Here is a 15,888-nt window from a genome sequence, read left to right on the forward strand (position 1 = left end):
CAGAACCTTGCTTTGGGATAGTGGGCCAGCAAGAAAAGCCTTTGCTGAACTAACCACGGGGTGGTACGACAGGAAGATATCCTTGGCCGACATTCGAAAATATTGTTGGGCAGCACTGCTCATGACCATTAATCAATGGGTACACTCTCCTCCTGATGAGCCAGCATATTGTATGGACAGGCAAATAATGCACTCAGAAGGATATCTAAGAGCCCTCTATGCTAACCCAAGGCACAACACTCGGGGCCCAACGGCAGTGATGGTCTGCCTCCAACACACAGCGCTCCATGCACTAGGGAGGGGGTGGGGTGGGGGAATAACACAGGCTACTCCCCACTGGGATACTGAGAAACTGGGCGTACTGGGGACACAACTTGGGTTCGCTAAGTGGGATCCTATTGGCCCTTCCAGGGTGGGGGGATCTCTGGTCGCAAGGGCAAGTGTTTCCTCTTGTTGACATGCAACGGGAATTTCACCTTCTACCGATCAAATGCTACCGCTACCCAGGTGTGACATACACTTCAGACAGCACTCACTAAGCGGGGGTGAACTTCCTGAATCCTCACCCCTAGAGAACAGGTTATTGGAGAAACATATGCACCAGAAAAAGACATCCCTTACATATCAGAAATTAATCAATAACTCACCAGATACTCTGAAACAATTAAGGACACACTGGGAGAGTGACTTTTGGGGTTTGGAATACGATGAATGGCGTGAAGCCCTAGCATTCCAGAGGGAAGTGGTAACTAAATCTGGGTTCCACCTGATGCAACTCAAAATACTTCATAGGTCCTATTTTACATGCACCATCAAGATGAAAATGGGCAGAATAGCGTTTCCTGTAGGTGAATGACATCTGGGGAAAGTCTCTTTATGTATTGCATAACTACTCCTCTTTTAATTTTGTCTCTTAGTCCATTAACATTCCAGGATAGTAAACTTATATTTGTCTGACAAAGCGGCCAGGATGGGTCCTCCCTGCAAATAATTTTGGATTGCCCGGCAATGCAGCAGTACTGGGAATCGGAGGTAGCTTGCATGGGTGAAGTATGTGGGAGTGATATGGAGGCCTTGGCGAAATGGTGTCTGCAGAATATATGGGATGCAACGGACCTAAAGAGAATTGAGAAAATTTGGATGACCCTAGGACTGGCTGTGGCCGAACGCAACACAGCAAGGCTGTGAGGGGTGTCACAAGAATGGCAAATGGGAGAATGGAAACGTGACATGGATTGGCGCATGATGGCAAAGAAGGGGACTTATGAAAGCAAGGGTTGCCCCCAAAAATATGGTCAGGACCCAAACAATGATATTTGTTTTTGCAGCCCTCAAGTGGAAATCACAATCAAGTCATAATCAACATATTCATACTAAATTATTGGGGACACTCATTGATAAAATGCTGTCACTGGTAAACAAGCATTTGCATTGCAATAGGTCTCAAATTTACTTGAGTTGGAGGTATTGGCATTGTAAATGCATAACTGGACTTTTTCTGCCACATTAATTGGTCAACCCTGCTGCATATATCGGTCCTTTCTGCCAAATCATTCCAGTGTCCCTGTATATAACTAAAGGTCTACTAGGCCTATTGGAATATTTTTTTAAACAAGGCCCTTAAAACACAAACTACTCCCAGGTGCAAAACATATTTACTTGGCTGTTGGTACAGGCGACGTTGCCCGCAGGGCAAAAAATAAATAATTGTACTCCAAGAATGTGTGCTTACTGATCACTATCCCTTTACTGCAGTCTGGGGAGTCTAATGAAACAGCAAGGATTTTTCATACGCTTGAGGGGCCCCATCTCACATCATACTAATGTGCCTCTATCAGTCTTGAACTGAAATATTAGTTATAAAATAATGACCATTGTACAGCATAATCAACTGTAAGCTCTCCTTGAAGTTAGTTTTATAAATACATGCACACACAGAGCTCAATTTTCAGACTCAATAGTGTGTAGTTCATCTAGTCAGGTTTCTGCTTTGTTTTCACAGCTTGTATCATGTTATAAAAATACATCTACAAGTCCCAAAAAGCAAAGCAGAAACAAACTAAATGAGCGAATCAAGCATTGAACTGGGGGGCTGGACAACTCTACGACTACTACTCCCAGGGCTGGTTTCCAGCTTGTATCATGTTATAGAAATAAAACTACAGGTCCCAGCATGAAAAGTAGAAACATAAACTAAATTAGCAAATCATGTTTTGAACTAGGGAGCTGAACAACTCTATGAATACTAGTCAAAGGGCTGGTTTCCAGCTTGTATCATGTTATAAAAATAAAACTACGGGTCCCAGAATGAAAAGCAGAAACAAACTAAATGACTGAATCATGTTTTGAACTAGGGGGGCTGAACACCTCTACAAATACTACTCCAAGGGCTGGCTTCCAGCTTTATGTTATTACAGTGGGAATGCACTCTTGAGTAGTAGTGTATCACAGTAAAAACAGGGCAAAACCAGCATTTCAGCACATTACCTGACTGTTTTCATCACGGACTGCAGCTACAGCTCATTAGCTGGGGTTGGCTGCCTGTACAGGATTTGGAAGTGGCCAGTGCACACATTTCAAAGGTATTCATTAAGGAGTTCAGTAAAGTTGTAATAAAGCTCAAACAAATAACCCCTTCATGGGGGCCCAAAAAACACAAACATCTTCAAAGCAGAAAATAGTTTTAAAGCGCTATGCAGTAACACAGCTGTTGCATGTAAATGTTAAACCACTAAATACTGAGGTAATGTAAATTTAAAGCCATATTGTGCCTATTTTTTCCATGTTCAGCCACACCTGGCCCCTTCAGCTCACAGTTACAGCTATTTTTTTTCTCCATTTGTGACATTTTTCTGTTTAGAGTGCATCTAATGTAAAAATGTCAAAATAACTCTGGCGATTATTAGTCTTTCTGGAGAAAGAACTACTTTTGTCCAGTGGAAGTTTGGACTCATTATAAGGTAGCGCAGAGGCTTAATGTACCTGCTGCAAAGAACGTGTACTAGTCAAATTAAAAAGTGCATGTAATGTAAAAATGGCAAAATAACTCTGGTGATTTATGCTCTTTCTGGAGAGAGAACATACTTTTGTCTAAAGAAAGCTTGGACTCATGATTAGGAAGCACAGAGGGTGAATGTGCCTGCTGCAAAGAACGTGTACTAGGCAAATCACAAAGTGCATGTAATGTAAAAATGTCAAAATAACTCTGGAGATTTATGTTCTTTCTGGAGAGATAATGTATTTTTGTCTAGTGGAAGCTTGGGGTCATTATAATGTAGCGCTGAGGGTTAATACACCTCCCGCTAAGAATGGGTACTAGGCAAATCGGACTGCATATAATGTAAAAATGTAAAATTAACTCTTGTGATTAATGTTGTTTCTGGAGAGAGAACATAGTTTTAACATGGTTTTCTTCAGTGGAAGCTTGAACTCATTATAAGGTATCACAAAGGGTTAATGTTCTTTCTGGATAGAGAACATACTTTTGTCTAGTAGAAAGCTTGGACTAATGATAAGGTAGAGTAGGGGGTTAAAATGCCTGCTGCAAAGAATGTGTACTAGGCAGATCACAGAGTGCATGTTAAGTAAAAATGTCAAAATAACTCTGGTGAATAACGATCTTTCTGGAGAGAGAATGTAGTTTTGTCTAGAATCATAATAAGGTAGTACAGAGGGTTGGTATGCCTGCTGCGAAGAACATGTACTAAGCAGATCAGAGTGCATGCAATGTAAAAATGTTAAAATATCTCTGGTGATTAATGTTCTTTCTGGAGAGAAAGTACTTTGGTCTAGTGGAAGCGTGGGCTCATTATAAGATAACGTAGGGGGTTAATGTACCTGCTGCAAAGAACGTGTACTAGGCATATTACAAAGTTTATATAATGCAAAAATGTCAAAACAACTCTGGTGACAAATGTTTCTGGAGAAAGAACATACTTTTGTCTAGTGGAAGTTTGGACTCATAATAAGGTAGCGCAGAGGGTTAATATGCTTGTTGTAAAGAATGTGTACTAGGTAAATCACAAAGTGCATATAATATAAACATTTCCAAATAATTCTAGTGATATATGTTCGTTCTGGAGCAAGAACGTACTTTTGTCTAGTGGAAACTTGAAGTCATCATAAGCTAGCGCACAGGGTTAATATGCCTGCAGCAAAGAATGTTTACTAAGCAGATCACAGTGCATATAATGTAAAAATGGCAAAATAACTCTGGTGATTAATGTTCTTTCTGGAGAGAGAACATACTTTTGTCTAGTGGAAGCTTGGGCTCATTATAAGGTATTGACCAGGGTTAATGTTCTTTCTGGAGAGAGAACATACTTTTGTCTAGTGGAAGTTTGGACTCATTATAAGGCAGTGCAGAGGGTTAATGTGCCTGCTGCAAAGAAAGTGTACTAGGCAAATCACTAAGTGCACATAACGTAAAAATGTCAAAATAACTTGGGCGATTAATGTTCTTTCTGGAGAGAGAACATACTTAGGGGAGAGCCAAAAGAAATGACTCTAATTAGGTAACAGTGTGAAGAATGTGACTAGCATGCTTTCTGCGCTGTTCGTGCTGCGAGGGCCATGGCTGCCATGAGCACAAAGGGGAGAGATGAAAGGAAAAAGTAGATCACCCACGCTGAAGTATATCAGCAATTGTACAATAATCCATGTAAAAGGGTCAGTCTGCAAGGCGGTGATAAAACAAAGCATTTACTAATGACATCAAGGGATTTTTGAAAGGCAAGTCCACAAGCTAGCATAAGTGATGGGCGAGACATGGGCATGGTTAAAAGCCCACAGAATACTTACAAAAGGTCGGAAAGCACCTGTGCCCTAGACCTAAAAATGAGAAGCAAGAAGAAACAGCAGATAATGCTTTCTTAAAAGCTCAACACGTAAAACTGACCACACACAGTCTATCTCTTAATTCATGCCTAAAATTGCAAAATGATCCCCATCTTATTCTGCGGTGCTCCTTTATGGCTACCACTGACACTGAATTCCACGGAGGGTTTACAGGCCTCTTTATTGAGGAGCTATTCCTGTTGAGTTACTTTGGTTTGATATATTGGACTAGGGAGCTGTTGCTAGTACTTACTTGGATTTTTGGTTCATGAAGAAAGTAATAATTAATTTGTTGATGGCAGGTCCATTTGCAAACTTTGACATGAGGGGTTGAAGGAGAAGGGGTTATTTCACAACAGACTGTCACTTTGTCGGCCTTCAAGACTATAACCGAATATGGTAGAGCTGTTGATATGTGTAACCTTTGTGACTTGCTATCTTAGGTGCAATACATAAGCACTTTTAATAACGGAGCTGCCCTTGGACATTTCGGTTTGGTCTGGAAACAGGAGATTAGAAAAAAAGATGTCTGCGATTTGGGGAAGTAAGCAATCATGGCCGATTGGTTCCTGGATGTCTATTCCCAAATCGCAGAGCGGATGCAGATTGTAATCATCGGTGTGGGACTATGCAACATATTTTAATCTACTGTCTGGCTAGTTACAATCGCCAACAGACTATCGCTTCCCATATGTGTAGACCTTGACGGGAAACCGAATGAGAGTCATTTTACGTTTCCAGAATGCTTGGCATTACAGGCAGTCTAGCGCGGCTTAGTACTGTGGCCCGGCCAAGGTGGCTGAAAAAGATGAAGTGTTATTTGTGCGGATGGAATGGGTGCCAGAAATTCCTGGGAACATCATGTGGATGTAAGCCAACTGAATCACACGTGTAGCTAAAAACGTAGGGTGGCCAAAAAGAATGTTAAAACCAAAAACCGGGACATTTGACAAAAATCGATGGTCTACATATTTTCCTTCAACTGAGGGCACATAATGACAGCGCTCATCAGCATAGAATTACAGAAGTGGCACTAAGAATATACATAAAATGCATTTCTTAAAGCCAGTATTATGCCTGCTAATAAATGTGCTTTCTTATAACACCTGCCTGATATCCCTGCTTCGGAAAACTTAACAAGGCACCCTCCACCGTTTTCGGTCGACCCTCTTTAAAAACCGGGACACGAGCTAAAGTTCCCGAAATCTGCCGGGACAGCTGGCGAAATCAGGGACGCCTGGTCACCCTGCACAAACGGCGAAGTATAAGGGAATGTTTCACATTATCTACAGACATGGGCGTAGGAAGTGTGGGGGACGCGGGGGATATGTCCCCCCCAGATTTTGGTGTGGGGGGGACACAGGGGACAAGGGTGGGGGGGACGAGGGGACAGAAGAATTTTCCCTTCTCCTGTAATTCGCAGGGCCATTAGCGCATGAAAGCGCTACATATACTGGCCCTGCACTCGACCTGTGACCTGGCTCCAGGACACTCGCCCTCTGCCCTTTTGTTGTGCTGCAGCACACAAGGGATTCTTTCTCACCTTGCCACACAGCCCCCTGCAGTCTGCACTTCTGAGAACAAAGGAAGACGAGAGAGGTCCTTTGTTGATTGCTATCTGCATCCCGTCTCTCCTGAGCCCTACCCTTCCTGTCCCTTGAAGAAAGAACCCTGAAGACAGCAGCAAGATTTGAAGAAGGTAAGGAGGTTTGGGTAGTTAAATAAACTATTGCTAAGTAACTCCCTTTCTTTTTAAATACAGTGCTGTGTTGCAGAGTATCTCCCTTTCTAAAAACAGTATTGTTGAGTTACTGTGAGATATGAGCAGGGCAGGCTTTGGCGCGCTGATGCAACAATGTTTGTTAGGGCCCCCCTTTCTGTCACCTCTCTCTCACTCTCTTCTCTCCTCTGTCTCTAGCTTGCCTGCCCCAGTGCTAATTATTGTCCCCTAAGTTGACATCATGCCCCCCCCAACAGTTCGGTCCCCTGTCTCTCCCTCAGCCTTCCTGGTATTTGTGAAAGCCCACTCTGAAGGGCAAGGGCTGTCTGTAAATCTCATTTCCAGCCAATGGCCTGTGGATGCGAAGCCAGCACTGTGGCATCTCACAGGCTTCACAGGACTTCACAGGCTGTGGTGGAACAGAGCCTGACACTGCTGGATAGACAGTGGAGAGACCAGCACACAGCATGGGTCCCAGGAAGAACCAGATGGACAGGGCTAGGTAAGGCAGCTAGGGTGATGCAACCGTTGCTGCTGCACTGGGTGCTGACGTAGGATGGGGGTGCTATGTTTGCAATTATATTGTGACTTTAAAAGCACCTGCTGGATGTTCCTTGCCACCAACAGTTTTCAGGCAACAATAAAAATCTTAAGATAATTCCGGTGATTAATGGTCATTCTGGAGAAAGATTAAAGTTTTGTCCGGTGGAAGTTTTGACTCATCATAACATACAGGGTTACTATGCCTGCTACAAAGGCCGTCTACATGCAGATCACAAAGTGTACCTAATGTGAATAGGTCAGTGGGTTACTGCTTTTGTCAGATGCAGAAAAGTACCATCTTTTTGGCATGGTTACCCCACTTTTTGCCTGTTGTCAGTATGTTTTGACTGTGTTCACTGGGATCCTGCTAACCAGGACCCCAGTGCTCTCTCCCATTAAATTTGGTTGCTTGGACCACACACACCCCACACTTGGCATACTGGTGCCCCTTATAAGTCCCTAGTATATGTTACCCAGGTACCCAGGGCATTGGGGGATCAGGGGTTCCCGATGGGCTGCAGCATTTATTATGTATTATGCCACCCATAGGAGCCCATGTAAACTGTCTGCAGGCCTGCCATTGCAGCCTGCGTGAAAAGGTGCTTGCACCCTTTCACTTCAGGTCACTGCACCAGGTCACTGTAAGTCTCCCCTATGGTAGGCCCTCCTAGCCCAGAGGGCAGGGTGCAAGTACCTGTGTGTGAGGGCACCTCTACAGGAGCAGAGGTGCCCCCACGAACTCCAGCTCCATTTTCCTGGACCTCGCGAGTGCGGGGACGCCATTTTACGCTTGTACTGGACATAGGTCAGTACCTATGTCCAGCTACATAATGGTATCTCCAAACCTGGGCATGTTGGGTAACTAACATGTCACAATCATACCCCAATACTATTGTCAGTATTGATTGTATGATTCCATGCACTTTGGGGGCTCCTTAGAGGATCCCCAGCATTGCTCCTACCAGCTTTATGGGGTTTTCCGGACAGCCCCCGCTGCTGCCACCCCTCAGACAGATTTCTGCCCTCCTTCTGCTGCTTGAGCAGCTCATGCCCAAGAAGGCAGAACAAAGGATTTCCTTTGGAAGAGGGAGGCAACACCCTCTCCGTTACAAGGTTTGGGAGGGGTAGGCTCGCTAAGCTACTAGTATGCTCTGAAGGGCACATTTGGTGCCCTCCTTGCATAAACCAGTCTATACCAGTTCAGGGACCTCAGCCCCTACTCTGGCGTGAAACTGGACAATGGAAATGGCGTAACCACTCCCCTGTCCATCACCACCCCAGGGGTGGTGCCCAGAGCTCCTCCAGGTGGCCACTTGATTCTTCCATCTTGAATCCAAGGTTGGCAGAGGCCTCTGTGAGAATCTGAGTGCCAGATCAGGGAGGTGATATCACAGCCCCCTCCTAGGTGGTCACCCGGCTAGGTGACCAATCCCCCTTTCTGGGCTATTTAGGGTTTCCCTCTTGGGTGGGTCCTCAGATTTGACGTGCAAGATTCCAGCAGGACTCCTCAGCAACGTTTGCTTTGACTTCTGGCCACTGGAACCGCAACTGGACTTCACAGGAACCTACAATCTACAGCTCCAGCAACGACTTCGCCACGCAACATTGTTTCTGCGACTCCTTCCACCAACTGCAACATTTGCCCAGCTGTGCTTCCTCTGAGGGCAGCAAGTCTTCAGTCTGCATGAGAAGAAAGAAGGAAAATTCCTTGGAGTGAAGGAGTCACTTACCTGCCTCTGCAGGCACCAACTGCAACAACACCGGCTGCGTGGATCTCCTCTCCTCCTGAGCTGCGTGGATCCTGCATCAGGGGTGTTAGTCTGGAGTGGTCTCCTTGGTCCTCTCTACCAGCTGCCCAACTTTGGAATAGGTAGGTCCTTGCCTTCCCATGCAGGATAGTACCCCCATGCACCGCGTCTCTTGCAGCTACCAAGGCTTGTTGTTACCTCCTCCAAGGGATCTTCAGGCTCCATGTAGCCTCAGCCCCCGGCACTCTTCTCTGTGAAGCACAGCCCTCAACGTGCTTCGCCTGTGAAGTGGGACCTCTCTTCAGGTGTGCTGTGGGCCTCTCTGCAGCTCCTGGGCTCCTTGCCTGTAGGTCTTCTGTGGGGGCTGCCTCTCCTCCTCCAGACTCTCTGCCTTGCTGATGGTCACCTGGGACTCCCCTCCATGGGTTGAGTCCCCCTGGACCTTGCTGGTCCCCGGCAGCTCCACTTTTCTCCTACTGCGACATTTTCTTTTGCCAAGGCTTGTTGGTGGGTTTCCCACACCACAAACTGACTGCAATTCTTCATCTGGCATGGGACGTCGACTGCATCACCTAGGAACTCTTCATCTGCTCCAGTGCTGCATTGCTGACCATCTCGTCTCCCCGTCGACCAACTCCTACATCCACAGATGGGTGGGTAGTGGCTCCTGCCAAGACCGGACCATCCTACGTAAACTGGACTTGGTGCCCTTCTTTTCCAGGTCTTACTCTTCCAGGATCCACCTCTAGTTTCTTGCAGTCTTGTCTGCGTTTTGCAATATCCTTCTCTGAAGTTCTTTTGGTGGGTCAGGGAAAAAACAGTAACTTACCTCTTTTCTCCTGGTCGCTGGGGGGCACTCTGGTACTTACCTTTGGGGTTTCCTAGTTCCTCCAGCTCCCCTCTACCAATTCCACTTCCTTGGGTGGGGACCCGGCTTTCGCATTTCACTTTCTTAGTATATGGTCTGGTCCCCATCTAGGCCTTCAGTATTGCCTTTCACAGTTTTCTATTGCTTTTTATGCCAATTTTGTGATTGCTGCTGTACATATAATAGTGTGTTACTTACATCCTATTGGAGTATTGCCTATCTAGTGTTTTAGTGTTTGTGTTACTGCAATAAGGAACCTTTATTTTCATAACACGTGTTTCTTTCATGTGTGTAAGTGCTGTGTGACTACAGTGGTATTGCATGATCTTTGCATGTGTCCTAGATAAGTCTTGGCTGATCATCCACAGCTACCTCTAGAGAGCCTAGCTTCTAGATACTGCCTACACTTCACTAATGAGGGGATACCTGGACCTGGTATAAGGTGATAATACCATAGGTACTCACCACACACCAGGCCAGCTTCCTACATCAGAGAGCTCCTTTTTTGTCCCCTGCAATTTATAAATGAAAACTGAATATAGAACAGTGAGCAATGAACTCATCAAAGAGCTGCATGCAAACATCAAGGTATAGATTAGAGCGTTATGATTTCCCCCCACTTTTTGATTAACTTAATGTTGCAAAACAAGTTGATTTGAGTGCAAATCAGTTCTTATTATTAAAGAGAGCCCCCAACCATGGTGTTATGTTTTAAATTCTGAGTTTGTGCTTCTCCAGATAAAGCACTCTGAAACTAAACCTGCTACCAGTATGGATGACCTGTGACACCTACACCTTGTAGTCCTGTCTTATGTAACATTTCATATACAATGATTCACACATATATGATGATCTCTGCCTAATGTCTGTGTGATGTAAAGTGCTTTGACACCCTACACTGGTATGAGGGATGAATGATGGAACAACACATGCGTATATCGTGCATGCCTTAACATCGCGGTCTCAACTATGACCGGGTCTTTACTACGCATGCCTTTACAACGAATTTCGTTGTAAAAGCATGTTTGGTAAAGGAACATGTGTGGTAAATTCTCCCTACACCTGATACCATACTCCACCCCTCCAAGCACTTAAAACTGCCCCTGCCCTGAGCCCTAAACCCCCCTGCCCTGAGCCCTAAAAGTAACCCTGCCCTGTCCTAAAAACTACCCCGACCCCCACTCTGAACCCTAAAACCTACCCTGAACTGTTCTAAAAACTACCTTGATGCCCCTGCCCCCATCATGAACCCTAAAACCTACCCCCTCTGTCCTAAATACTACATGACCCCCACCCTGTACCCTAAATCCTACCCCACCCTGTCCTAAAAACTACCCCGACCCTACCCTGCCCTAAAAATGACCCCAACCTCCTACTCTAAACCCGTCCAGAGCCCTACTTACCTCTCTCTCGTCTGCTTCTTCCTGTTCCACCCGGACAGCTAGACCGCTCTCTATGCTGTAACCATGCATATGTGTAGTAAAGATGTGTGGTAAAGGCATGCGTGCTAGACCCATATTTGTGGTAATGTCAGCGTGGTCAATGCATTGCATTGCATTGCATTGCGTTGATTGCCTTGTAAGGAATATTTCCCGGTATGAGTGGTGCTATAAAACTAATGACATGCATCTGAGAGAGAGTGGTGATGGATGGTAGTGAGGGAATCCGTGGCGGAGGTGGTCACTGGGGGGCACCAACAAACAATGTTGCACAGGGCGCCACCAGCACTAAGGCCGGCCCTGTCAGACAGCACAGCAGTTCACAGGAACGCGGCAGCACAGAAACTGCCACTTGACAGCAGACACGGACCTAGCAGCAATCATAGGCCTTACCGGCCTTCATAGGCAGGCGGGGGGGGTAGAGACTGACACAGCCTGACTAGAAAGCTCCCAACAGGCAGCACAGTGCATGGCATGCAGCACAGGAATCAACAGGAAGCACTGCGCCCAGCAGGCAGTACAGGCCTCTTAGGACTTCACACAGGCGGACAGCAGCACAGAGCCTGTCGCTGCCTAAAAGGCAGCCAAGGGCCCAGCAGACAGGGAATTGCAGGCCGCACAGGCAGGACACCACTGGAAGCGACCGCCTCTCCCATCTCCCCCCACCGCGGCAACCCTTCTGGGTGCAAACTTTGTGCAGGGGGCCCACCTCAAGATTGTCCTTGTCCCCCCCAGAAATTTAGTGTCTCCTACGCCCCTGTCTACAGACGTACCTTTGCCAATAACGTCATGTTTGGTGAGACGCTGTTTGCAGGAGCCGTATTTTTCTTATCCTTTGCACACAATTAGTTAACAATCAAAATTCGAGAGCCTGTTTTGGTAGCAGCACGATTCTGTGGAATCGTCCGTTAACAGAGAGTTGTAAGGGTGTGTGTAAACGATCTGGACGAGGCTCTTTTGCACTGCACTTCCGTGCTTGAGGGTGGCCTTACAAAACCTGGAATGCCGTTCACGTTTGCCGAAAAACGAGAGGGGAGTAAACCCTATCCTATTATGTGACCAGAACTGGTCTATTTGCTATAAACCACCATGTAAACCTCTTTCCGAACCTATCGTTCCTCGTTAGCATCATTCTGTTGCAGATGAACACAGAGCACGTTCGTCAGCCATAAACCAAAGGGAGCGCTGTTGAAAGAGCACGCGCGCCATCTAGTGACAACTAGGCAAAAGGCACAGTTTCAGTCTGGAAAGATAGCCGAGGTTGACTCACCGAATTCCAATTTCCCCTGGTTGTTTGCGACAGCGTGAATGAGAGCGACGGTGCCACAGGCGTTGCTGATGGTCTGCCTCATGAAGTACACCGTGGAGCTCACGTCTTGTCCAAGAGTTTTAATGTTGCTTTCTTCCTCAGCTTTGTATTCTTCATACTGATTGAAAATAAGTTATAGGATAAACGCATGTTACACTAAAAGAACGCACGTCGGGGTAAACTGCAAGACTGCACACCCTCATATGCAAAAGTATTCACCTGCCGCCTACCCCCAACCTCCCCAGCCCGCCTTCATACCCAGCTGGTAAAGTGGGTAGAAATCAGTAAAGGTGGGCGAGACCAATCACGCACAGGGAAAGGGTCTGGCTCGGCTCTTCGAGCCCACGAACGGGCCGAACCGCCCGACAGCGCTTGCTAGGTAAAGCGTACACCACATGTTATGTCAAATATGATAAAGTCTCCTCAAAATTTAAAAACAGTGTGCTTCTTTAACATGTAGCAGCCTTGGCATTAATACGTCACATCATATCACAACACTGAGAAGTACTTCCAGATAGATTTTAAACACGAACCATCGGTGAGCAAAGAGATAAAACAGTCATTTAAACCCTGTATATGACTCAGATTCTTACAGAGCAACATTATATTCTATTAAACCAAACACAATAGATTCGGGAACAACTGCTGTTCTGAACTCACATATTTGAAAGGGCGTTCATGTGCGATAATGATAAGTGATTTTGGTGAAGTAAAAAATGTACCCAGGGTCACACAATTCAAGTGGGAAAGTAGCGATTTATCCAGGTTTTCTGGTTTCACTTTGTACAAATCAGCTAGCAAAAGGGTATTTATTTGGCTCTCTGTATGGTAACTCTCTGTTTTTTTGTGTTTTTTTTTAACCAATTTGTGATTTACTCAAACTGTGCAAATTGTTAGAGCTACTTTAAATGACGACCAGTTACATTGCACAAGGTCACACGCGTTGTTTTTCGCCACAGGTAGATTAAACGAGCTGCCCACAATCACAGTATGCTGCTGCCAACACGGACTTAATTAAACCTTGGTTCCCCACTCCCAAAAGAGACAGCTCCAACATCCTGGGTTGAGGGAGGGTGGCGGGCAAAAGCCACACAAAAGCCCGGCTCGTTATGGGCTCGATATTTCAACAGGACCTCTAACAGAGCCAGGCTTCAGGGTCGAGCTAGAGCCGATCCTGGCTCGAGCTTTCAGTGGCTCGCCCAGCTCTAGAAGTCATGCTGCGACACGTTAACATATTCCAGTGTGAACACTTAATTTCATTAGTATGGACTGCAAGTAGGACTGTAGTTAAATAACCACAGCCGACTAAAAGAAGCGATATTAACTTGTATTATTAGGCGCAGTGCAACGATCAAGTGTGTATTGCGGGCTATACATGTGAACATCATTAGCATCGCATAAACCTGCAGTACATTCATGTACTGTGCGTTTGGAGCAGTCGCCTTCCTTTCATACCCTGGCAGGATGCAGCACAACTCACACCATTTTTGCGCGCTCTTGTTTTGCTATAAACATGTTCCTCACTTTTATTGTACAAAATAGTTTGGCTTTTCGTAGAGCTTGCGACAGTCCCTTGTTCCCCTTTCCTCTAGTGAACTGAGGCAGCGTGCGCCGAGGGGTGGTAAGGCTCCACTGCAGTCACCCTGATCTCCCTCCCACACCGTCTCCCAGCCAGAAGAACCATCCAATATAAAACTGACTGTCACCAGGTCAGCGATTACAGAGGGGGCCCGGCCAGCTCTTATTGTGTTCGCTCATCACGCACTGGGGAAAATCCGGGAGGGCAATACTCCTCCAGGAAAATGGAAGTCTACCAGTCTTGGCTGCAGCATGAGGCAGGCTCTGAGGGTTGTGTGCCTCGTGGGTGCCTAATCCATCAGTCCTAAGGAATGGTCCTCCGCAGACACCCTTGATAATGTAACCATGTAGGTTTAAGATAAATATGCAAACAGCAGCTCTACAAACTCCAGGGCTGCTCAAGGATATTGTATTTTGGTCTGGGTAGAGCATCCTCGACACTGCTGCAACTCTGGCAAGTAGACCTGAAGCATTCATTTACATATAGATTTGGAGGATGGGTATGGTGAAGATGCAGACGGTCCAGGGTGGGTGTCTACAATTCATAACGAAATCGAGGACACATCTCACTAAAGTGCACTACCAACCCACACAGTAGGAGCCTATTTGTTACGGGCCTCGCTATAAACCATCCTGAATCGTACCACAGCTCCTTTCTAACGAGAGAGAGAGAGAGAGTACGCACGCATATTACTAGTGAAGCATTACACAGTGCAGAAACTAGAAAAATCACCTCAAGAAGTAATGTTGCCTCCAATATATTCAGCATAAACGAGAACACGATCAAATTCACTAGAGATTGTCGTTTAGTTTTTCTGTTACAAAAAACTTTCAGAAAATGACGAAGGTATAACCCAATTTGAAAATAAAATGAAATGAGATAGACCTATGGTTAATACATTAATAAAACATATAAATAAAATGCTTCACTCTCCTGTACTCTGTGGTGGAAGGAAAAATAACATACACCGATCTCACGTAAATTCATAAATGAGTTACCAACCATGGCGCCAACAAGAAAGCCAGCAGCTGTTAACAGCAATAGGAAAAACACGTTGATTGCACGTAAGCAACATTTCAAGTCATAGGGTAATTAGTGGAGGCACGCAACGTCGGGATTAGTCATCTTTCAGGACTCGGGAGCGTGGCCGCTCCGCTACCCTCCCTACAAGGCAAACATTCGTATCAGCCGACAACGCCCTTAGTGCGCCACCGGTTCAAAAGTGAAACACAGCGTGTTCGGATTCTGCACGTCCTACGTCACACTTCCCACCTTTGCTGGAAAGCAACGTGAACAAAGGTTAACGAATGACTATGGCAGGGTATTCACCCAGCTCGGTTTGATTATGGAAGAGATCTAGGACTGCGACCGTGACCAACTACAGTGGAGCTTTTGCAGGCATCGTTCTCAGTGCATCCTACTGATATGGCGGCAACGAGGGACTTCCTTTCCTTTCTCCTGCGCAACAGTGGGGGCGGAAGGTTACCTTGGTTTCTCCTACCGACTTGTTCCTCTTCCACCCAAGAGTAACTGATCTTTCACAAGACCTATCTGCCTGCCTGCATGCATTTCTTTCATTTTACAGCCCCTGCAAGCCCACATCTTACACACAGACAGATTTCAGCGTCATGGCTCGAGGTGCCCAATATAAGCTTAACCATTATTCATTGAACTCCATATGAACCAACAAAAAGGTCTGTTCAGTACTATAATCTACAGAAACTGGTATGCCTCCACAATCGCTTTATTGCAAGAACCCAGGAGGTGGACAGTAGGCCCACGTCAAGACTGAGGGTAGTTAAATTATTCTGCATTGACCGAACCGAGGCACTGACAAATATGGAGC

At 45.9% G+C, this 15,888-nt stretch overlaps 1 protein-coding gene across 1 annotated transcript in view; it reads right to left on the minus strand.

Annotated features, from left to right (window-relative positions):
* UCHL3 (ubiquitin C-terminal hydrolase L3) overlaps window positions 1–15,888 on the minus strand; it is a 336,557-nt gene that overhangs the window by 276,998 nt on the left and 43,671 nt on the right. Inside the window, exon 2 of the mRNA XM_069205275.1 lies at window positions 12,425–12,581. Coding sequence (XP_069061376.1) covers window positions 12,425–12,506 — 82 coding nt within the window. The 5' untranslated portion in view covers window positions 12,507–12,581. The remainder of the gene's footprint in view (window positions 1–12,424; window positions 12,582–15,888) is intronic.

Source organism: Pleurodeles waltl, chromosome 8, assembly GCF_031143425.1.
Source record: "Pleurodeles waltl isolate 20211129_DDA chromosome 8, aPleWal1.hap1.20221129, whole genome shotgun sequence".
Classification (NCBI taxonomy): domain Eukaryota; kingdom Metazoa; phylum Chordata; class Amphibia; order Caudata; family Salamandridae; genus Pleurodeles; species Pleurodeles waltl.